The sequence below is a fragment of the Zophobas morio genome, unplaced genomic scaffold (genome assembly GCF_036711695.1).
Source record: "Zophobas morio isolate AGI-343-1 ecotype UQ-CSIRO unplaced genomic scaffold, CSIRO_AGI_Zmor_V1 ptg000038l, whole genome shotgun sequence".
Classification (NCBI taxonomy): Eukaryota; Metazoa; Arthropoda; class Insecta; order Coleoptera; family Tenebrionidae; genus Zophobas; species Zophobas morio.
Genome location: NW_026972143.1, coordinates 1,705,835 through 1,730,735, shown reverse-complemented (window position 1 = coordinate 1,730,735; position 24,901 = coordinate 1,705,835). Strand labels below are relative to the sequence as shown.

Here is a 24,901-nt window from a genome sequence, read left to right as displayed (position 1 = left end):
CACTTTTAAGTGAAGTTGTTACTTTGGCCACAGTAATGGGACACGCTGTATATGAAAATATTTTAACGCAAGGATGACTTAACTGGACTTCAGTTTAGTTGACTCACTCTGTATAATGTGGTATAATAATACCTATTATATTAAAAACAGTAAAGTGTCCTTTGTTATTTGAAAGCTGTTCTTCTCGTCCTCTTCTGTTCTTTTCATACGTATCATCCATTGTGTAAAAAAAGAACAAGTCCCAATTAAGACTCAAACCTCGCGAACAATACCTTTTTTCGAGCATGTACAGTTAAACCTCTCTCCTCATTGTTAAAACAGCCGTGCGAATTCCTCCGTTTTGCATAACAGTTTATCGACAAAAAGCAATCAGCTGTTCGCCGCATAACTGGTTGCCTACCTCCCTCGATCCTCAGATAAATTCCAGCCATCAGCCCAGCCGCCTCCGATCGAGTGCTTCTCGACCTCGAGCCCACCCCCATGACCTTTTTTTACGTAACCTCCCCTCCCAATGGTAAAATAGAAAGTCTTCTCGCAAGTGAAATGCTCATGGAAGAAACCAACATGGCGTCCAGATGCACATAACCGTGTCTTTCGCTCCGCTCCTCTCGATGTGAAGCCAAATCTGTCGCAATCCTCCACGACGGGAGCCCCCATGGCGGCCCCGCGCAAGAAGTGATGCTCTTCGCCGCGTTCCCCTCGCACAGGTGAGCCCCGCCGCCTCGCCCTCCGAGTCTAGCAACCCCTTGCAGGTAGTCGCACCATGGCAGACCAGGCCCAGACCATCGAGTACCAGTGGGCCTACTCCATCATGGACTCCAGCCGCGTGTCCACCTTCCTCATATCCATGCTGCTGATCGTCTACGGCTCCTTCCGCAGCCTCAACATGGAGCAGGAGGCGCGGGACCGCGCCAACGGCAGCACCAACTGCCTGCTCAACCCCTCGCAGCAGGCGCAGACGGAGAGCAACGTGCAGACGCTGGACACCATGCAGGCGCTGTGTTTGCCCCTGGGCGCCAGCATCTCGCTGCTCGTGATGTTCTTCTTCTTCGACTCGATGCAGATGCTCTTCGCCATCTGTACGGCGAGTAAGTGACCGACGACAGCGTGGGGGCCATCTGACGGCTCTGTTGCAGTTATCGCGACGGTCGCCCTCGCGTTCCTCCTGCTGCCCATGTGCCAGTATATCATCCGGCCGTGCTCCGATGGCAACAAGATCTCGTTCGGGATGTGCGGCAGGTTCACGGCAGCTGAGCTGCTATCGTTTTCGTTGTCGGTTTTCATCGTGTGTATATGGGTGCTAACGGGTAAGTCAACCATTTTTTCGATTCTTGTGGTGGCCGTTTACCCCCACATGCCTTGAAAATTTAAGGGTTAAAAAAATATACTTCAACCCCAAAATCGTGCATGATGTTAGAGAATATCAGGGAAGTGACAGTTGTGAATTAAACGAAAATGACCCTTTGTGACAGTGGTAAATTAATATCATAATTATTGCTGACACTTTTTGCGACAAAAATAGATTGATGAAAACGAAGTGAACCGGTTTTTAGTTTTATTTTGCCATTTCTCCAACCTAGTGGATCTACTTTTAAATTTTAGTGACTCATTAGTCTGAGCACCAGATCAAATTAAAATTTTATGCCACTTTTCTATTTAGCACAGCGGTCACTTAACCATTTTCACTTTGCTAAAAATGCAATTTTCGTCCTTGTGCACAGTCTGATTCAGTGTCGTAAATACTTAAAGTTGATGTCGCTTCTCTGATATTACATTAAATTTCAGAGGTTGCTAGACGACTTTTTTTCAATCCTATGCTTAAAAAATTCATTCTCAAGTTTTAAAAAGTGGAAGAGTGTGAAAAATGTAAATATTGTTAAGATAAATTTAATACAGGATGTCCTGTTTTAAAAAGAGGGACTTCAAAGAGAATGCTGTTTACAAAAAATAATTGCTGACATTAATTTGCCAGAAAGTGTTTTGATTTTCTATTTCCAATTTGTCATTTGTCCAACGTACGATCACTTTGTGATGTATACAATTTTCGCCCATGTGCACACTTTGGTAAGTGTCATAAGCAAGTTGATGTCCTTATTGTGGAAGCTGTCGCTTCTCTGATATTTCTGTGCAGTGTCAGGGTCTTCACAGTTCATAAGATACTTGCACATTTATTTACGGAAGTATTAATATTATATGATCGAAAAGAAAATCCTCCAGTAGGCCATGGAATTTATTTTAAAACTAATTATGTTGGTAATGCAGCTATTTGACCCTTTATTTGACAGTTGTTAGATCGTAACTGTCAAACCGAATAAGCAACACATGAGTGTTGTCAACGTAATTTTTTTAACATTAAATTTCACAGGTTTCTAGACGACTGTTTTAAATCTGATATTTAAAAATCCATTGTTCCCGCATTTTTAAAACGAGGAAAGCTGTGTCACAAAAAATGCAAAAATTGTTAAAAATAAACTTAATATACAGGATGTCCTGTTTCAAATTCAGATACTATAAAAAGAGTAATGCTTAGTATTAGAGAATATTAGGGAGTGACACTTACAAATTAAACGAAAATGACCCTTGGTGACAATTTAAATTTCATACAAAAAAACAATTATTGACTAATTTACCAGAAAAATAGATTACTGAATCCAAATACCAGAACAAATTAAAATTTTACGCCACCTTTCTATTTAGCACAATGGTCACTTATCCATTTTTACTTTGCGATGTATGCAATTTTTGCCCTTGTGCACACTCTGATAAGTGTCATAAAGATTGAAAGTTGATGCCATTATTGTGGAAGCTGTCGCTTCTCTGATATTTCTGTACGGTACCAGGGTCTTCCTTGTTCTAACTAACAGTTCATGAGATGTTTGCACATTTATTTCCGCGATTGTTAATTTCATATGATCGAAAAGAAAATCCTCCAGTAGCCATGGAATTTATTTTTAAAATAATTATGTTGGTAATGCAACCATTTGACACTTTATTTGACAGTTGTTAGATCTGTCAAACTGAATAAGGAACGGCTGATTATTGCCAACATAATTTTTTTAACATTAAATTTTAGAGGTTTCTAGACGACTTTTTTCAATCTGATATTTAAAAATGCATTGTTCCCTAATTTTTAAAAAGTGAAAGGCTCGGTAAAAAAAAGTATACAAAAATTGTTAAGATAAACTTAATATACATGATGTCCTGTTTCAAAAAGAGAGGTTATAAAGAGAATAATGTCTGGTATTAGAGAATATCAGAGAGTGACAGTTACTAATTAAACGAAAATGACCCTTAGGGACACTTTAAATTTCATACAAAAAATAATCACTGACTTAATTTACCAGAAAAATGGATTACTGAAAAAAGAAAATGTTTTGATTTTCTATTTCCATTTTGTCTTGTTTTCAACGCACGAAGTCTTAATATCAACTTTAAATTTTACATTGAAAATATTTTAGTGACACAATTCTGAGTACCAAAACAAATCAAAATTTTACGCCAATTTTCTATTTAGCATAACGGTCACTTATGCATTTTCACTTTGCAATGTAAGCAATTTTCACCCTTGTGCACACTCTGATAAGTGTCATAAACATTGAAAGTTGATGTCATTGTGGAAACTGTCCCTTCTCTGATATTTCTGTGCGGTACCAGGGTCTTTTCAGTTCTGACTAACAGTTCATAAGATATTTGCACATTTATTTACAGAAGTGTTAATATCATATGTTCGAAAAGAAAATCCTCCAGTAGCCATGGAATTTATTTTTAAAACAATTATGTTGATAATGCAACCATTTGACACTTTATTTGACAGTTGTTAGATAGTAACTGTCAAACTGAATTAGGAACGGCTGAGTATTGCCAACATAATTTTTTTAACATTAAATTTCAGAGTTTTCTAAACGACTTTTTTCAATCTTATATTTCAAAAACCCATTGGTCCTGCATTTTTAAAAAGTGGAAGGCTTTGTCAAAAAAAAAAAACAAAAATTGTTAAAATAAACGTAATATACAGGATGTCCGGTTTCAAATTCAGATACTATAAAAAGAGTAATGCTTAGTATTAGAGAATATCAAGGAGTGACACTTACAAATTAAACGTGACAATTTAAATTTCATACAAAAAACAGTTACTGACTAATTTACCAGAAAAATAGATTACTGAAAAAAGAGTGTGTTTTGATTTTGTATTTCCATTTTGTCTTCCTTCCAACGTACGAAATCCAAATGCCAAAACAAATTAAAATTTTATTCCACTTTTCTATTTAGCACAACGGTCACTTATCCATTTTTATTTGCGATGTATGCAATTTTGGCTCTTGTGGACACTCTGATAAGTGTCATAAAGATTGAAAGTTGATCTCATTATTGTGGAAGCTGTCGCTTCTCTGATATTTCTGTGCGGTGCCAGGGTCTTCCTAGTTCTGACTAACAGTTCATAAGATATTTGCACATTTATTTACAGAAGCGTTAATATCATATGTTCGAAAAGAAAATCCTCCAGTAGCCATGGAATTTATTTTTAAAATAATTATGTTGGTAATGCAACCATTTGACACTTTATTTGACAGTTGTTAGATCTGTCAAACTGAATAAGGAACGACGGAGTATTGCCAACATAATTTTTTTAACATTAAATTTCAGAGGTTTCTAGACGACTTTTTTCAATCTTATATTTGAAAATGCATTGTTCCCGCATTTTTAAAAAGTGGAAGGCTTTGTCAAAAAAATAAAAAATATAAAAATTGTTAAAATAAATTTAATATACAGGATGTCCGGTTTCAAATTCAGATACTATAAAAAGAGTAATGCTTAGTATTAGAGAATATCAGGGAGTGACACTTACAATTTAAACGAAAATGACCCTTGGTGACAATTTAATTTTCATACAAAAAACAATTACTGACTAATTTACCAGAAAAATAGATTACTGAAAAAAGAAAGAGTTTTGATTTTCTATTTCCATTTTGTCTTTCTTCCAACGTACGAAATCCAAATACCAGAACAAATTAAAATTTTACGCCACCTTTCTATTTAGCACAATGGTCACTTATCCATTTTTACTTTGCGATGTAAGCAATCTTCGCCCTTGTGCACACTCTGATGAGTGTCATAAACATTGAAAGTTGATTTCAGTATTGTGGAAGTTGTCGCTTCTCTGATATTCCTGTGCGGTGCCAGGGTCTTCCCAATTCTAACTAACAGTTCATAAGATATTTGCACAGTTATTTATACAAGTGTTAATATCATATGATCGAAAAGAAAATTCTTCAGTAGGCCATGGAATTGATTTTTAATATTATTATGTTGGTAATGCAGTCATCTGACAGTTTATTTGACAGTTGTTAGATCGTAATTGTCAAACCGAAAAAGGCACCGGTGATTATTGCCAACATAATTTTTTTAACATTAAATTTCAGAGGTTTCTAGACGACTTTTTTCAATCTGATATTTAAAAATTCATTGTTCCCTCATTTTTAAAAAGTGGAAGGCTCTGTCAAAAAAAAAAAAAATACAAACATTGGTAAAATAAACTTAATATACATGATGTCCTGTTTCAAAAAGAGAGATTATAAAGAGAATAATGTCTGGTATTAGAGAATATCAGAGAGTGACAGTTACTAATTAAACGATAATGGCCCGTAGGGACACTTTAAATTTCATACAAAAAATAATCACTGACTAATTTACAAGAAAAATAGAATACTGAAAAAAGAAAGTGTTTTGATTTTCTATTTCCATTTTGTCTTGTTTTCAACGCACGAAGTCCAAATACCAACTTTAAATTTTAAATTGAAAATATTTTAGTGACACAGTTCTGAGTACCAAAACAAATTAAAATTTTACGCCAATTTTCTATTTAGCATAACGGTCACTTATCTATTTTCACTTTGCGATGTAAGCAATCTTCGCCCTTGTGCACACTCTGATAAGTGTCATAAACATTGAAAGTTGATGTCATTGTGGAAACTGTCCCTTCTCTGATATTTCTGTGCGGTACTAGGGTCTTTTCAGTTCTGACTAACAGTTCATAAGATATTTGCACATTTATTTACGCAAGTGTTAATATCATATGATCGAAAAGAAAATCCAGAAAATCCTCCAGTAGGCCATGGAATTTATTTTTTAAATAATTATGTTGGTAATGCAGCCTTTTGACATTTTATTTGACAGTTGTTAGATTGTAACTGTTTAACCAAATAAGAAACAGATAAGTGTTGCCAACTTAATTCTTTTAACATTAAATTTCAGAGATTTCTGGACGACTTTTTCAATCTTATATTTAAAAATCCATTATTCCTTCATTTTTAAAAAGTGGCATGTTGTTGTCAAAGAAAAAATGCAAAAATGTTTTAAAAGGAGAGGCTATAAAGCAAATTTTTCGTATTAGAGAATATCACGGAGTGACCGTTGCTAATTAAACGAAACTGATCCTTAGTGACAATTTAAATGCCATACAAAATGTATGTAATTATTGGCATTAATTTACCAGAAAAATAAATTCGTGAAAACAAAATGAATCGGTTTTTATTTTCATTTTTTCTTTTTATAACGTAATGAAGTAAATAGCAACATTTAAATTTTGAGTACCTGAACAAACTGAAATTTTACGCCACTTTACTATTTAGCACAACGGTCACTTATTCATTTTCGCTTTGCATTGAATGCAATTTTCAACCATATATACACTCTGATACGTGTCATAATCATTTCAAGTTGATGTTGTTAATGTCAGAAGCTGTCGCTTCTCTGGTCCTTCTGTTGATATCAGAGTTTTCCAGGTTATTTTCACTTTTAGTCGTATTTAAAAAAGAGAAATCCGACGGTTCGAAAATTAAATCGTTCTTTATAATTTTTCATGCATTGAATGCAATTGTGGCTCTTATGCACACTATGATAAATGCCATAATCATTTAAAGGTGATATTATTATTAATGTCGGAACTGTCGCTTCTCTGATACTTCTGTATGGTATGGGGCTCTTGTGGCTAACTGTTCATAAGATATTTGCACCATTATTTAAAAAATTGTGAAAAAGTAGCAGACTTAAAAAATGCAAAAATTGTGAAGGCAAACTTAATATACAGGATGTCCTGTTCCAAAAAAAGACACGATAAATACAGTAATGCATGTATTAGAGAATATCAGGGAGTGACAGTTGCGGATTACATGAAAATGACCCTTAGTGGCCATATAAGTCTGAAGAATTTGTTTGAATATGTTAAAAAATGCACTTTTCCAGTCCAACCTTGTTTTAAAAACCGATCGACATAACTGGTAATCGAGTTAGCTTTCCGATGTGATTCATCCAAATAATTTGTAACCGACTTAGCTCGCAGACGTCACGTATTTATTATTAACTTACGCTTGACACCTGAATTTAGAGCAGACGTACGATTTTCTGTCAAGCGCTCACTCGATTACTAATTTAAAACAATTAACTTAATTCGAAAACGTACACATTTATGCACCGTGATTTTAAAAATGGAAATCGTGTGTGTCGTGATTTCTATCTCATGTGCCATTTACCCACGCGAGCTTGCGTTTTTCGCTTGATCTTTAAGTGTCATCTGCGTATAAATTAGCGTCGTTGCCAGCCGTTTACCCTTGCCTGCTCGAAAGTGACCGTCTGTGTGTCATTGCAGGTCATTGGCTGCTGATGGACGCCATGGGCATGGGCCTCTGCGTCGCCTTCATCGCCTTCGTGCGTCTGCCCAGCCTCAAGGTCTCCACCCTCCTCCTCACCGGTCTCCTCATCTACGACGTCTTCTGGGTGTTCTTCTCGTCGTACATCTTCAGTACAAACGTGATGGTGAAGGTGGCGACCCGGCCGGCGGAGAACCCCGTGGGCCTGGTCGCCCGGAAGCTGCACATCGGGGGTGTGGCGAAGGAGGCCCCCAAGCTGAGTCTGCCGGGCAAACTCGTTTTTCCCAGTATCCATAATAGCGGTCATTTCAGTATGTTAGGTTGGTAGCGGTGCGCGGTGTGGTGCGTGCGCGTCTACAGGGTTTTTTTCTTGTAGGTTTAGGTGACATTGTGATGCCAGGTTTGTTGTTGTGTTTCGTGTTGAGGTACGATGCTTACAAGAAGAGTCAGGGCTTGACGGGGTCGAGGCTCACGTATTTTCATTGCTCGCTTTTGGGGTACTTTCTGGGGCTGCTGACGGCGACTGTCAGCTCGGAGGTGTTTAAGGCGGCTCAACCGGCGCTTCTGTATTTAGTTCCGTTCACTTTATTGCCTCTACTCACCATGGCGTATCTGAAGGTAAGCAGTGGAGGTTTGCATGTGGTGGGGGTAGGTGGACAATGTAGTACTAGGTTTGTTTAATTGATGAGAGTGCGGAATGGGCAGGCGCATAATTTTGAATTCATTCGGTGTTTTTCTTTTTACTATATGTATTTATAATCATGAACTACTAAAAAACCCCTAAATTTTCTAAAAGTCGTCATATTTTAACCACGATAACTCACGTGTATAAAAGAAAATTTTAAATTAAATAATTCTAACCAAGTTCCAGAAAATCACATGTATTTCTATACATATATAGGAAATTCAATATTTGTCACTTCAGAACGTTTTAGATACTGAGGTTTTTTGCTTTTAAAATATGATTTTCCTAAACAGAAATTGACGCTTTTTTGAAACTAAAAAGAAAATAGACATGTATTTTTAATTCCCGAGCGTAACATATGGAAGTATAATAATTCCATCGGGCGACTTGCTATTTTTATGTTTTCTCGACATTCCATGACCCCAAGAGTACAAAAAAATTGCTCTTCCGTTTCCGCGTGTGTTTGTTCGTCCACCGTCTGTGTCGATTTTTATTTTTTATTAGACAGATAATATCCAAAATTACCGGACCGATTGTTGTGAAATTTTGTATTCATATTAAGAATATCATGTAGGTGGTAAAACGTAAACCAAAATTTGTTTGATCATCCCCAGCAACAACAGAATGACGCAATCTCCAAATTTTATAAAATAACGTACCCCGCCATTTGTGGTTTATGAATCCGTGTTGAGTTTTGACTCTAGGCGTCCAGATTTTGAAAAAAAAAGATCAAAACTGTATAACAACATTATAGAATTTAATATTGAAATTGCAAAGTTGAATGCTTTGAAATCTTAAGCTTCTCGGGAGCATAGTAAATCGTTAATCAAAATTTATCAGTTCATCCCCCTACTCTCCACAGGAATTGATGATGTCATCTTACAATTTTATCAAATAAACGTTATTTAAATGTTAAAAAGTAATATAGTCCTGAACTTGTGGTTTATGATAGCCATATTTGAAAAAAAAAAAAAATCAAAATTGTATAATATATATTGTTATACAACAATTTTTTGCGATTTTTCGGCTTTCTGATTTATCAATTTTTCGGTAGTTTATTTTTGGAATTTTTAAGTGTTTTGTTCCTTCAATTTTTTGATTTTGGAACTTCTCGATTTTTAATTTTTTTACTTATGCTTTGGGATTTTTTAATTTTTCGATTTTTCAATTTCTCGACTTTTAAAAATTTTTTATTTTCCTTTTTTTTTAATTTTTAGTTCTCAATTTTCCGAAGTTTTATTTTTACAATTTTTCAATTTTTGGCGTTTCTAAAATTGCGATTTCTTGATTTCTCGATTAATTGATGAATAAACTTTTCAATCTCTCGATTTTTTGATTTTTCCATTTCTCGATTTTTCCATTTCTCGATTTATCGACTTTTCGATCTTTCGATTTCTCGATTTTTTAGTTTTTCAATTTTTTCGTTTTCAGGTTTTTGATACTTTTACTTTTTGGATTTTTTCAACTTTTCGATTTCACGATTTTTCAGGTTTTGATTTCTCGATTTTACGGTGTTTAATTTTGGGATTTTTTTTTATTTTTCGTTTCTTTAATTTTTCTTGCATTTTTCGATTTTTCGGTTTTCGTCTTCTTAAAATTTTATTTTTTCAATTTTTCGAATTTTAAATTAATAGATTTTTCAATTTTTTATTTCTCGATCTTTTTGTTTTTCAACTTCTCGGTTTTAGATTTTTCGATGTTTAAAATTCTTGATTTTTCAATTTCTCGATTTTTAATTTTTCGATACTTCAGTTTTGGAAATTTTTTAATTTTTCGATTTTTCAATTTCTCAACTTTTTAAAATTTTTGATTTCCCGATTTTCTTATTTTTAGGTTTCTTTCCGATGTTGCATTTTTACATTTTTTTAATTTTTGGCGTTTCCAAAATTTCGATTTCTCAATAATTAATTAACTTTTCAATTTCTCGATTTTTTTATTTTCCCTTTTCTCGATCTTTCGATTTTTCTGCTTTTCAATTTTTCGATTTTTATGTTTTCGGCTCTTCTACTTTTCGATTTCTCGATTTTTCAGGTTTCGATTTCTCGATTTTTCGATGTTTAATTTTGTTTTTTTTTTAATTCTTCGATTCTTCAATTTTTCTTCGATTTTCGATTTCTCGATTTTTACTTTTTTGTTTAAATTTTTCGAATTTTTTAGTATTAGATTTTTCTATTTTTTATTTCTCGATCTTTCGGTTTTTGGATTTTTGAATTTTTCGATTTTTCGATGTTTCAATTTTTCGATTTGATTTTTCAATTTTTCGGTTTTTCAATTTATCGATTTTTTAAGTTTTCAATTTTTCATTTATTAATTTTTAGATTTCTCGGTTTTTCTATTTTTCGACTTTTCCGCTTTTCGATTTTCCAATTTTAAATATTTCGATTTTGCAATTTTTCGATTTTCAAAATTGTCGATTTCGCGATTTTTTTTACTTTTTCTCAATTTTCCGATGTTTCAGTTTTACAATTTTTCAATTTTTGTCGTTTCCAAAATTTCGATTTCTCGATTAATCCATGAATCAACTTTTCAATTTCCCGATTTTTTGACATTTCAACATGTGTATTTTTCAATTTTTAGGTTTTTCATTTGTCACTTTTTCGATTTTTTAAATTTTCAACTTTTCGATTTTTCAGATTTTTATTTCTTGGTTTTTCGATATTTAACGTTGGTGGGATTCTTAAATTTTTCGAATCTTCAATTTGTCTTCGATTTTTCGACTTTTCGATTTTTGATTTCTCAATTTTTTGTTTTTCAATTTTTCGAATTTTTAGATTTTTCAATTGTTTATTTCTCAATCGTTTGCTTTTACGACTTCTCGGGTTTAGATGTTTGAGTTTTTCGAAGTTTCAATTTTTCAAAATTTTCTGTATTTATCGAAATTTCGATTTTTCGATTGCTAAATTTTCGGATATAATTTTTCAATTTTTAATTTTTAAATTTCTCGGTTTTTCGATTTTTCGACTTTTCCGCTTTTCGATTTTCTAATTTTAGATATTTTGATATTCAAGTTTTCGATTTTCCAACTTTTCGCCATGTCAGTTTCGAGACAAGTTTTTCGAGTCTTCGATTTTTCGATTTTTTAAATTTTACATTTTTTGTTAATTCAATTTTTCGTTTTTACGATTTTTTGATGTTTCGATTTCCCAATTTGTTTAAATTTTTAAATTTTTCGCATTTTCGATTTCTGGACATCTCCCTTTTTCGATTTTTAAAATTTCTCCTCTTTCAAATTGTCGATTTTTCACGTTTTCAACATTTCAATTTTTCAATTTGGAAATTTTTTAGTTTTTGGGTTAACAATTTTTCGATTTTTAAAATTTTTCGATTGTTTGATTCTCGATTTTTTTTTAATTGTTTGATTTTCGATTTTGTGATTGTTTGATTTTTGATTTTGCGGTTTTAGCTTTTGGAATTTTTCGATTGTTCGATGTTTCAATTTTACAAAATTTCGATTTCTGGATTTATCTATCGAGATTCAGATTTTTCATTTGCCCAATTTTCCGATTTGATTTTTCAATTTTTCAATAGTTGGATTTATTGATTTTGTAAATTTCCGTGTTTCGATTTTTCGACTTTTCCGCTTTTCGATTTTTCAGTGAGACACATTTCGATTTTTCAATTTTTCGATTTTCTAGCTTTTCGCCATTTCAGTTTTAGGATTTTTCAATTTATCGATTTTTCAGTTTTACGATTAATTAATTTTTCGATTTTTAAAATTTCTGTTCTTTCAAATTGTCGAATTCTCACCTTTTCAACATTTTAATTTTGGAAATTTTTCATTTTCTGGCTTTACAATTTTTTTATTGTTGTCGATTTCTCACTTTTTCAAGATTTCAGTTTTGGAAATTTTTCAATTTGTGTTTATAATTTTTCGATATTCTAATTTCTCGTTTTTTTAAATTTAAAATTTTCGATTTTTTTATTGTTTCATTTTCGACGTTTCGATTTTGGATTTTTCGGTTTTCCAATTTTTCGATTTTTAAACTTTTTGGTTTTTCAATTTTTCAATATTTCAATGCTCGATTTTCGATTTTTGGACTTTCCCGATTTCGATTTTCCGCTTTTTCAATTTTTGGACTTGTAAAATTTTTGGTTTATCGATTTTTCAATTGCTCAATTTTCCGATTTGATTTTGCAGTTATTCGATGTCTTAAATTTTTTAATTTTTAAAATTTTCGGATTTTCGATTTTTCGACTTTTTCGCTTTTCAATTTTTCGATTTTCCAACTCTTCGCCATTTCAGTTTTGGGATTTTTCGATTTCTCAATTTCGTGTTTTTTTGATTTTTCAGCTTTTCGTTTTTACGATTTTTTGTTGTTTCGATTTCCCAATTTTTAAAATTTCTCAATGTTTCGGATTTTCGATTTCGGGACATTTTCAGCTTTTTCAATTTCTAAATTTTCCCATCTTTCAAATTGTGTCACTTTTTCAACATTTCAATTTTGGAAAATTTTCAGTTTCTGGGCTTACAATTTTCCGATATTTGAATTTTTGGGTTTTTTAACTTTTAAATTTTTCGATTCTTTTATTGTTTGATTTTCGATTTTTTTATTGTTACATTTTCGATTTTTCAATTTTTCGATTTTTAAAATTATTGGTTTTTCAATTTTTCGACTTTTTCGCTTTTCAATTTTCGATTTTCCAACTTTTCGCCATTTCAGTTTTGGGATTTTTCGATTTCTCAATTCCCAATTTTTCGATTTTACAACATTTCGCCATTTCAGTTTTGGGATTTTTCGATTTCTCAATTCCCGTTTTTTTGATTTTTCAGTTTTTCGTTTTTACGATTTTTTGTGATTTCGATCTCCCAATTTAAAAAATTTCTCAATGTTTCGGATTTTCGATTTCGCGACATTTTCAGCTTTTTCAATTTTTAAATTTTCCCTTCTTTCAAATTGTTTCACCTTTTCAAGATTTCAATTTTGGAAAATTTTCAGTTTCTGGGTTTACAATTTTCCGATATTTGAATTTTTCGCTTTTTTAACTTTTTAATTTTTCGATTTTTTTATTGTTTGATTTTCGATTTTTTGATTGTTACATTTTCGATTTTTCAATTTTTCGATTTTTAAAATTTTTGGTTTTTCAATTTATCGACATTTCAAATGTTTTGATGTTTGGTTGCTTGAATTTCGATTTTTGGATTTTCCCGATTTCGATTTTTCGCTTTTTCAATTGTTTGGTCTTTTAAATTTCTGGTTTTTCGATTTTTTTATTTTTTGATATTTGAAATTTTTGTCCAACTTTAGTAATCAGAGTTGTTTTTTGTAGACGTAAAATACATTTACTTGTTAATAATTTAGCTTCTCATGGACAGCACTCAGGACTCGCTGCGCTCGCATTCTAAGGGTTCTTTTGCCGTTTATGAGTCTCATCGATATAGTTAATCACCGAGAAGTTGTCTACGTTTTGTTGTAATAGTAAATCTCTACACTTATTATTAAAAAAAAAACTTTTAAAAAGCGAGCACAGATAATCACAAACACTTTTAAGAGTCACCTTTTTTAGACAATAAAAAATTCTCTTATTAATAATTTAGCTTGAATTTAGCGTAGATTTTTTTACAGTTGTTTAAAAAAGTTAATAAACAATTTAGGACGTCGTAGTTGTATTAGTGATGATTTTTTGCAGCTGAATAACTAAAACTAATTAGATGTGTCTTATTACTTTTTTCGTACAATATAAAGTACGACCAAATTTAATTTCTTAACCTCTTAAAATTAGCAATTGACATCACTTAAGACACCTCTGATGCACTCTTGATCTCGTCGTAATTTCTTATAATTTTATGCATTCAACAACGTAAATCAACATTACTGCAAAGTAACCCAAAATCACAAAATTTAGAATCCCCAAATTAATAATGTTTTTTGCAGCTGAGTAAACACAAGCAAATCCAATAAGTCAAGTGTGAAATATCAAATCAAATTCCGTTACGGTTGACAAAATAAGAAAAACACAATGTACTCAACAATGAATGTGTTCAACATAACCTTGTTTTCGTAAAACGGACCCTCCCATCTGCATTTTTCATCGTCAATGAAAAATAATTATCAAGTTGAATTCCTGGAATGAGGACGTAGATTACAATCACGTAGCCTCATTTACGTTTGATAAATATCACTTTAACCTTGTTTCTGGACAAAGTATAAATAACGGTCGCTAACATCTCCAAAAAAAAAAATCTCATACCCATACAACACCTACCTTACTTAAACCGACTTAATAATAGCCGGAAAGTTTTTGTTTAACTTACAAATTCGGTGCGACATTTTGCAGCTGGGTAAACAAATTGAACAAATTTCCTGGATTATAAACGTTTCTCTTTAATGTATAATCAAGTACCGACGTGTTTTTAATCATGTTTACGTAATATCCGAAATTACTTAAAGCGATCGATCTTCGCCGTATTATTCAAATTATCACACATTTTCTGTTTGGGTGCATATTTCGCAGGTTTTTTAAAACCGGTCCCAGATTTTTATAGCCGAACCCACCTTCATGGCAGGAATTCGTGTAGTTCGAAAGTGAAAGTTCCCGTTACTTCACGCGTGTTTGTTCCGTTTATTTATTATAGATGCATACACTTGTCTGCTTATCATACATTCGTCTGTTGTTTTCGATATTGAAACTTTCTTTGTCATCAATAGAGTTTGAAATCTAGATCGTGCGAAAAGTGTTATAAATATAATGTTATTACGTGGCAGGTTGAGTGGGTATTACGTCCGACTTGGTGTTTACCCACGGAAGCTTGGATCTGACTAGCGCAATATGTAACATTCGGGTTTTTTCAAAAGTTGTATATTTGTGGTTTATGAATCCGCTTTGATTGACAAGTTTAATATATTCTCGATTTTGCAAGTTAACAACGTAACTGGACTGTCAGTTTTCGATTTACCGGTTCGTTTTTTGGAGTGTGAAAATAAGCAACCGCTCATCAAAAATTCCAATACATACTTTGCACTTTATGAAGTGTAACATAACAGAATTTTTACGAACTTTACTGTAATCAAGGAGGAATCAGCGCAAAAAGCCGAATCCAAGCGAACGGTCGTTCCATTGCTTGACTTTCAGAAAGACGTCGATTTAAAAAAAAATCATCACTAGCGATTAAAATAACTAGGACGTCGGTCATATATCATTAGACTTTCATAAAAAATCGCAAATACGTGATTAGAAACAAAAATAAATTTATTTTTGTACCATCTTCACGTACCCGACAAAATAACCGTAAAATCGCAAAAATAGCACTAGTGTAATCGTGAAAGTACTCGTCAAAATGTCACTTTTTCTTAATTTATTCGTGCGAATATCCCCGGAAGCCTTTAACCCGATTTCCATAATGAAAAAACTCGTTTTTAATTCGATTTTCAAGGCATTGAATGAATCGATCGTTTCGCTTTCTGCATCGTCGTAAACATCTGCCCGTTTCACGCTTCGCGGGCAAAGTAGCGACGGCGCCGATAGATCATCGAGGAGTGACTTAAGTAAAATTGTGACCTTGAAATTGCGGCTTTAGAAATTTCCCTCGGCGTTATTAAGCACGCAGCGGTGATTTACTGGCGTTTCCTGGTGCATTGTTTATTGTTTAGCATGTGAGGAAACGCTTAAGTGCCGCTTTTATGAAAAGTATGCTGTTTAGGACGGTGGAAAATTAAAGAGTCATTGGAGTTCGTGGGGTTTTTTGTGGTGCGTTTATACACGGAAGCTTGGATCTGAGTAATGGGTGTGTTGTTGGTTGCATAAATTATAATCGTGGCGAAATGGTCGAGTTAAAAATCTATTAAATGTGTGTTTCATATGCAATTCCATTGTTTTTAGCTCGAAGGGGGAAAGTCTAATTCGATGCGGCGTCACGCGATTGTGGTTTCTAATGACGATTTAGTCTTATTATAACGTGTTTTTTAATTAAGAACGACAAAATGATGAATTACTTTGGTCTCAGTCAACGCGTAAAAAATTTCCATTTCAGAAATACTAAGAATACAGCTTGAAATGTAGTGCGTTTTTTATTATTAAAGAAAGTGCATTCTGAACGATAACGAAGTGATAAATTATTATTAGAGCATTTGATTTGTAAAATTCTGTTCTATTTTTGTTACTTGGGTGTAACTCCATGTGAAAGTTTTTTTTTCTTATGTGAAAATATTAATCTGGATATGGCTACACATGGGAGGTGTTGTTGGTTGCATAAATACCAGGTGGAAAACCTGCCGAAATTTTGAATTATTATTTGTCTATTTTATTTGTAAAATTCTGTATTATGTTATGTTACTTGACTGTAATTCCATGCGAAAGTATTTTTTTCTTATATGAAAATGGTAATTATTTTGATATGGTTTGACAAAAGAGGTGTTGTTGGTTGCATATTATTCAATTTTCGAGATTTCGATCTTTCAACACTTTGCAATTTCAGTTTTAGGATTTTTCAATTTATCGGTTTCTCAGTTTTTTGATTCTTCAGTTTTTCGATTTTTAAAATTTTCGATTTCCCGATTTTGTTTTTATTTTTAGGTTTTTCAATTTTCCGATGTTTTAGTTTTGAAAATTTTCAATTTTTGGAGTTTCCAAAATTTCGATTTCTCGATTTTTCAATTTTTTGATTGTTTCACTTTAGATTAAATTTTTGGTTTTTCGACTTTTCGATTTTCAGGTTTTTATTTCTCGATTTTTCTATTTTTTATATTTCGATTCTTCAATTTTTTCGATTTACGACCTTTAGATTTTCAATTTCTCAATTTTTTACTTTGTTTTCCAATTTTTTGAATTTGAAGTGTTAGATTTTTCATTTGTTTATTTTTCGATCTTTCGGATTTTCGACTTCTCGGTTTTGGATTTTTTCTCAATTTTTCAAAATTTTGATTTTTGGATTTATCGAGATTTCGACTTTTCGATTGCTCAGTTTTCCGATTTGATTTTTCAATTTTTCGATTGTTCGATTTATCCATTTTTTAAATTTAAATTTTTTACGTTTCTCAATTTTCCGATGTTTTACAATTTTTCAGTTTTTGGAGTTTCCAAAATTTCGATTTCTCGATTCCTCAATTAACTTTTCAATTTCTCGATTTTTTGACTTTTCGACATTTAGATTTTCCGATTTCTTGATTTATCGACTTTTCGATTTCTCAATTTTTTACTTTTTTATTTTTCAAATTTTCGAATTTTCCATTGTTAAAAATTTCGATTTCTGGATTTATTGAGATTTCGAATTTTCGACTGCTCAGTTTTTCGATTTGATTTTTCAATTTTTAATTTTAGATTTTTCGGTTTTTCGATTTTTCGACTTTTCCGCTTTTCGATTTTTCGATTTTCCAATTTTAGATACATATTTCGATTTTTCAGTTTTGCGATTTCCCAACTTTTCGATTCCTCAATTTTCCGATTTGATATTTCAGTTTTTCGATTGTCGATTTATCGATTTCTTAAATTTTTCAGTTTTTGAGTTTTTGATTTCTCGGTTTTTCGATTTTTCGACTTTTCCGCGGTACTATTTTTCGATTTTGCAGTTTTTTGATTTCCCAACTTGTCATTTCAGTTTTGGAACTTTTTAAGTTTATCGATTTTTCAGTTTTTCGATTCTTCAATTTTTCTATTATTAAAATTGTCGATTTCTCGATTTTTTTATTTTTTTCAATTTTTGGCGTTTCCAAAATTTCAGTTTCTCGAATTTTTTGACATTTCGATTTTTTTATTTTTCCATTTCTTGATTTATGGAGTTTTTGATTTTTCACTTTATCAATTTTTTAAATATTCGGTTTTTCAACTTTTCGATTTTTCAGATTTTTGTTTCTCGATTTTTCGATATTTAATTTTGGGATTTTTTAATTTTTCGATGTTTTAATATGTTTTCGACTCTTCGATTTACGATTACTCTATTTTTTACTTTTTTATTTCTCAATTTTTCGAATTTTCGACTTCTCAGTTTTAGATTTTTGAATTTTTCGATAGCCCAATTTTTCGATTTATCGATTTCTTAAATTTTTCAGTTTGTAATTTTTCGATTTCTCGATTTTTCCATTTTTCAATATTTGGGTTTTTGATTTTTCACTTTTCGATTGTTTAAATGTTCGGTTTTTCGATTTGTCGACTTTTCAATTTTTCAGATTTTTATTTCTCGATTTTTCGATATTTAATTTTGGGATTATTTAATTTTTCGATTCTTTAATTTTTCTTCTACTCTTCCATTTTCGATTTCTCAATTTTTCACTTTTTTATTTTTCATTTTTTTAAATTTTCAAGTAGATATTAGATTTTTCAATAGTTTATTTTTCGATCTTTGGGATTTTTAACTTCTCGGTTTTAGATTTTTGAATTTTTCGAGTTTTTTTGGATGTTTCAATTTTCCAAAATTTCGATTTCTAGATTTATCGAGATTTCGACTTTTCGATTGCTCAGTTTTCCGATTTGATTTTTCAATTTTTCGGCTTTTCCGATTTTCGATTTTCCAGTTTTACGATATTTTTCATTTTTTCGATTTGTCAATTTTTCTATTTGATTTGACGATATTTAATTTTGGGATCTTGTTAATTTTTCTTCGATTTTAATTTTTAAATATTAGATTTTTGAATTTTTCCATTTTTAATTTTTAGATTTCTCGGGTTTTCGATTTTTCGACCTTTCCGCTTTTCGATTTTTTGTTTTTCGGAATTTAGATATTTCGATTTTTTGATTTTTAAATTTCCCAACTTTTCGCCTTTTTAGTTTTAGGATTTCTCAATTTATCGATTTTTTAGTTTTTCAATTCGTCAATTTTCCGACGTTTCAATCGTACGATTTTTCAATTTTTGGCGTTTCCAAGATTTCGATTTCTCGATTTTTCAATGTTTGGATTTTCAGGTTTTTGATTTTTAACATTTTCGATTTTTTAAATTTTCGGATTTTCGATTTGCCGAATTTCAGGTTTTATTTCTTGATTTTTCGATATTTAATATTGGGATTTTTTAATTTTCCGATTCTTCAATTTCTCTTCGATTTTTCGACTTTTCGATGTCTCAATTTTTTACCATTTTATTTTTCAATTTTTCGAATTTTTAAGTATTAAGATTTTTCCATTGTTTATTTCTCGGATCTCTCAATTTTTAAAAATTTCGATTGCTGGATTTATTGAGATTTCGAATTTTGACTGCTCAATTTTTCGATTTGATTTTTCAACTTTTAATTCTAGATTTTCGGTTTTTCGACTTTTCGAGTTTTCCACTTTTCGATTTTTCGATTCTCCAATGTTAGGTATTTCGATTTTTTAATTTTTAGATTTGCCAACTTTTCGCAATTTCAGTTTTGGGATTTTTCAATTTATCGATTTTTTAGTTTTTCGATGCTTCATTTTTTCGATTTTTAAAATTGCCGATTTCTTGATTTTATTTTATTTTAGGTTTCTCAATTTTCCGATGTTTCTATTTTAGAATTTTTGGCGTTTCCAAAATTTCGATTTCTCAATTATATCATAAATCAACGTTTCAATTTCTCGATATTTTGACATTTCGAAATTAGATTTTTCCATTTTTTTATGTTCTCAGATTTTTTTGATTTCCCCATTTCTTGATTTCGATTTTTTTGTTTTTGATTTTTAATTTTTTCGATTTTTTAAATTTTCGGTTTTTCGACTTTTCGATTTGTCGGCTTTTTAGCTTTTTATTTCTTGATTTTTTGATATTTGTGAGTAATATTGAGATTTTTTAGTTTTTCGATCCTTCAATTTTTCTTCGATATTTCGACTTTTAGATTTTCGGTTTCCCAATTTTTTGCTTTTTTATTTTTCAATTGTTCGAATTTTTAAGTATTAAGATTTTTCAATTTTTTTATTTCTCGGATCTATCGATTTTTCGATTTCTTGGTTTTAAATTTTTGAATTTTTCGATTTTTCAATTTTCAAAAATTTCGATTTCTTGATATTGAGATTTCGAATTTTCGATTGCTCAATTTTTCAGTTTTTAATTTTAGATTTCTCGGTTTTTGATTTTCGAATTTTAGATATTTTTCAGTTCTTCGATTTCCCATCTTTTCACTATTTCAGTTTTGGAATATTGGACTTTTCAATTATTGTTTATTTCTCGATCTTTCAGTTTTTCGGCGTCTTGGTTTTAGATCTTTGAGTTTCTTGATTTTTCAATTTTTCAAAATTTCGATTTCACAGATTTATTGAGATTTCGAATTTTCGATTGCTCGACTTTCGATTTGATTTTTCAATTTTTCATTTTAGATTTTTCGACTTTTCCGCTTTTCGATTTTCCAATTTTAGATATTTCGATTTTTCAATTTTGCAATTTCCTAACTTTTCGCCATTTCAGTTGGGATTTTTCAATTTATCAATTTTTTAGTTTTTTGATTCTTCAATTTTCCTATTTTTTCTCAATTAAGCCATGAATCAACTTTTCAATTTTTTGATTTTGCCGTTTCTTGATTTATCGACTTTTCAATGTTTCGATTTTTCGATTTTTAAATTTTCCGTTTTTCGACTTTTCGATTTGTCGACTTTTCAGGTTTTTATTTCTTGATTTTTCGATATTTACGAGTAATATTGGGATTTTTTAATTTTTCGATTCTTCAATTTTTCTTCGATTTTTCGACTTTTCGATTTCTCAATTTTTTTACTTTTTATATTTCAATTGTTGATTTTTCGGATCTTTCGGTTTTTCGATTTCTCGGTTTTATTTTTGAATTTGTCGGTTTTTCAATTTCTAAAAATTTCGAATTCTGGATTTATTGAGATTTCGAATTTTTAATTGCTCAATTTTTCGATTTGATTTTTCAATTTTAGATATTTCGGTTTTTCAATTTTGCGATTTCCCAACTTTTCACTATTTCAGTTTTGGGATTTTCAATTTATCGATTTTTCAGTTTTTCAATTCTTCAATTTTTTCGATTTTCTAAATGTTTTTTTTTCGGTTTTTCGATTTTTCAGTTTTTTTATTCAATTTTCGTATTTTTTCCTCAATTAAGGGATGAATCAACTTTTCAATTTCTCGATATTTTGACATTTCGAAATTTACATTTTTCGATTTTTGATTTTCTCCGATTTTTTTATTTTCCCGTTTCTTGATTTATCGACTTTTCAATCTTTCGATTTTTTGATTTTTGACTTTTCGATTTTTTAAATTTTCGGTTTTTCGACTTTTCGATTTGTCGACTTATCAGGTTTTTATTTCTTGATTTTTTGATATTTACGAGTAATACTGGGATTTTTTAATTTATAGATTCTTCAATTTTTCTTCGATTTTTCGACTTTTCGATTTCTCAATTTTTTTACTTTTTTATTTTTCAATTGTTGATTTTTCGGATCTTTCGGTTTTTCGATTTCTCGGTTTTAGATTTTTGAATTTGTCGATTTTTCAATTTCTAAAAATTTCGAATTCTGGATTTATTGAGATTTCGAATTTTTAATTGCTCAATTTTTCGATTTGATTTTTCAATTTTTAAATTTGTCGATTTCTTGGTTTTTCGACCTTTTCGCTTTTCGATTTTGCAACTTTAGATATTTCGGTTTTTCAATTTTGCGATTTCCCAACTGTTCACTACATATTTCAGTTTTGGGATTTTCAATTTATCGATTTTTCAGTTTTTCAATTCTTCAATTTTTCGATTTTCTAAATGTTTTTTTTTCGGTTTTTCGATTTTTCAGTTTTTTGATTCAATTTTCCAATTTTTTTCTCAATTAAACGATGAATCAACTTTTCAATTTCTCGATTTTTTGATTTTCCCGTTTCTTGATATATCGACTTTTCAATCTTTCGATTTTTTGATTTTTGACTTTTTCGATTTTTTAAATTTTCGGTTTTTCGACTTTTCGATTTGTCGACTTTTCAGATTTTTATTTCTTGATTTTTCGATATTTACGAGTAATATTGGGATTTTTTAATTTTTCGATTCTTCAATTTTTCTTCGATTTTTCGATTTTTCAATTTTTTACTTTTTTATATTTCAATTGTTGATGTTTCGGTTTTCGGATCTTTCGGATTTTCGATTTCTCGGTATTAGATTTTTGAATTTGTCGATTTTTCAATTTCTAAAAATTTCGAATTCTGGATTTATTGAGATTTCGAATTTTTATTTAATTGCTCACTTTTTCGATTTGATTTTTCAATTTTTAAATTTGTTAGATTTTTCGGTTTTTCGACCTTTTCGCTTTTCGATTTTGCAATTTTAGATATTTCGGTTTTTCAATTTTGCGATTACCCAACTTTTCACTATTTCAGTTTTGGGATTTTCAATTTATCGATTTTTCAGTTTTTCAATTCTTCAATTTTTCGATTTTCTAAATGTTTTTTTTTTCGGTTTTTCGTTTTATCAGTTTTTTTATTCAATTTTCCTATTTTTTCCTCAATTAAGGGATTAATCAACTTTTCAATTTCTCGATATTTTGACATTTCGAAATTTACATTTTTCGATTTTTGATTTTTTCCGATTTTTTAATTTTCCCGTTTCTTGATTATCGACTTTTCAATCTTTCGATTTTTTAATTTTTGACTTTTTCAATTTTTTAAATTTTCGATTTTTTGACTTTCCGATATGTCGACTTTTCGGGTTTTTATTTCTTGATTTTTTGATATTTACAAGTAATATTGGAATTTTTTAATTTATCGATTCTTCAATTTTTCTTCGATTTTTCGACTTTTCGATTTCTCAATTTTTTTACTTTTTAGCTTTTTACATTTCAGTTGTTGATTTTTCGGATCTTTCGGTTTTTCGATTTCCCGGTTTTAAATTTTTGAATTTGTCGATTTTTTAATTTCTAAAAATTTCGAATTCTGGATTTATTGAGATTTCGAATTTTTAATTGCTCAATTTTTCGACTTGATTTTTCAATTGTTAAATTTTAGATTTCTCGCTTTTTAGAGTTTCCATTTTTCTATTTTAGATTTTCGGTTTTTCAATTTTGCGATTTCCCAACTTTTTACTATTTCAGTTTTGGGATTTTCATTTTATCGATTTTCCAGTTTTTCAATTCTTCAATTTTTCGATTTTCTAAATTTTTTATTTTTTTCCGGTTTTTCGATTTTTTAAATTTTGCATTTTTTGTTCTTATAATTTTTGTTTTTACAATTTTTTGATGTTTAGATTTCCCTATTTTTTTTTTTAATTTTTCAATTTCTTTATTTCGACTATTTTATTTGTAAAATTCTGTATTATTTTTTGTTACTTGACTGTAATTCCATGTAAAACGATTTTTTTTATACGAAAAAAAAATTGATATGGTTTAACCTTCGAAGTATTGTTGGTTGCATAAATACGATTCGGAAAATCTGCCGAAATTTTTAAATAAATTAAAATTTAGTAAAAAAACTCATCCAATTCCGTTAATGGATGTTCCGGAAACGCATTAAGATATTGAAGTTTTGTAAACGCCATTGTTATAACTCGAAACTGGAAAAGTTTAGTTTGACACATTGCCGTTACGCCAGCTTAGATTTTCTAAATAATAGTCTAGATATTTTAGATTTTTTTTATTAAAGAAATTGCATCTGAACCATAACGAAGCCATAAATTATTCCATGTGAAACTTTTTTTTTTCTTAAATGAAAATAATAACAATAATAAATTGGCTTGACATAAGAAGTATTGTTGGTTGCATAAATACCAGTCGGATAATCTGCTGAAATTTGCCTGTAAAAACAAGTATCTCCTGACTATAATTTTTATATCTTCTTTTTTATTAAAGATATTGCATTCTAAACAATAATGAAATGAATTATTTTAATTTTTCATCCCCAAAATACGATTTATTAAAAAAATAATTAAGATAATGTAATTTCAAGATTTGTGCGTAAACACCATCGAGATTTTCATACATTCTTAATGGCTTTTTTGCAAAAAACGCCAAATTGTGAATCGTTTTATAACTCCAATCAGCGACTTTCTCATATGCGCTTAAATCGATGGTCTAATCCCCATGAAGTTAATTTTTCCACAACCGTGGAGAAAGTACAAAACGCCAATAAATATTGTTTTCTAAATTGATAAAAATAGACTTTCTCTGTTTTTGCTTTGGCGGCGCCTGCCCTTAATGCCGCCTTTCACTCAATTTTTGTGGTCATAGATAAAATTTTGCCGCACCGTGACATAACGTGCTTTTTTTCCAGGGCGATCTGCGACGCATGTGGTCCGAACCGTTCAAATCCCTGACCGTTTCGAAACATCTGCAAGACGTGTGATAGACTGTTGTTAACTTAAATTTGTAGATTTAAAAGTGTTAAATGAATATTAACATAGTGAGTGGATGCCTGTGCATTTAAAGAACAAATTAAACGAATTTTCATTAATATTATATGTTAAGGAACAATGTATAGCTCTATCGTCAATTTCAAAAACAAATGATATTATCAATCGTTAGGGAAATTTTATTTTTTACACATTTCGAACCGAGGCGTTTGATATTAAGTTGTCTTTGTTAAGGCCGAGCTTCATCACGTACGTCAGTATTTTATTTTATTTTCAGAGGAGAAACTCATGAACAAATTCTTTTTCTGTGATAATTCCTATACTTACTCAACTGACTCACCCCTCCTATTTTGTGCAATCGAATAACAATTTTTTGTAAATAACTCGCGATTTTTTTATACTTTCATTGCGCATCATT

The 24,901-nt window shown here is 30.6% G+C and overlaps 1 protein-coding gene across 1 annotated transcript; it reads left to right on the top strand.

Moving 5' to 3' along the window:
• Positions 1 to 372: 372 nt before the first annotated feature.
• Positions 373 to 24,818, top strand: LOC135139994 (signal peptide peptidase-like 3). The gene is made up of 6 exons (XM_064070370.1): positions 373 to 707; positions 753 to 1,088; positions 1,137 to 1,307; positions 7,646 to 7,966; positions 8,023 to 8,264; positions 24,405 to 24,818. Exons 2-6 carry the CDS (start codon positions 764 to 766, stop codon positions 24,474 to 24,476), a joined length of 1,131 nt encoding a protein of 376 aa, XP_063926440.1. The 5' UTR covers positions 373 to 707; positions 753 to 763; the 3' UTR covers positions 24,477 to 24,818.
• Positions 24,819 to 24,901: the final 83 nt, after the last annotated feature.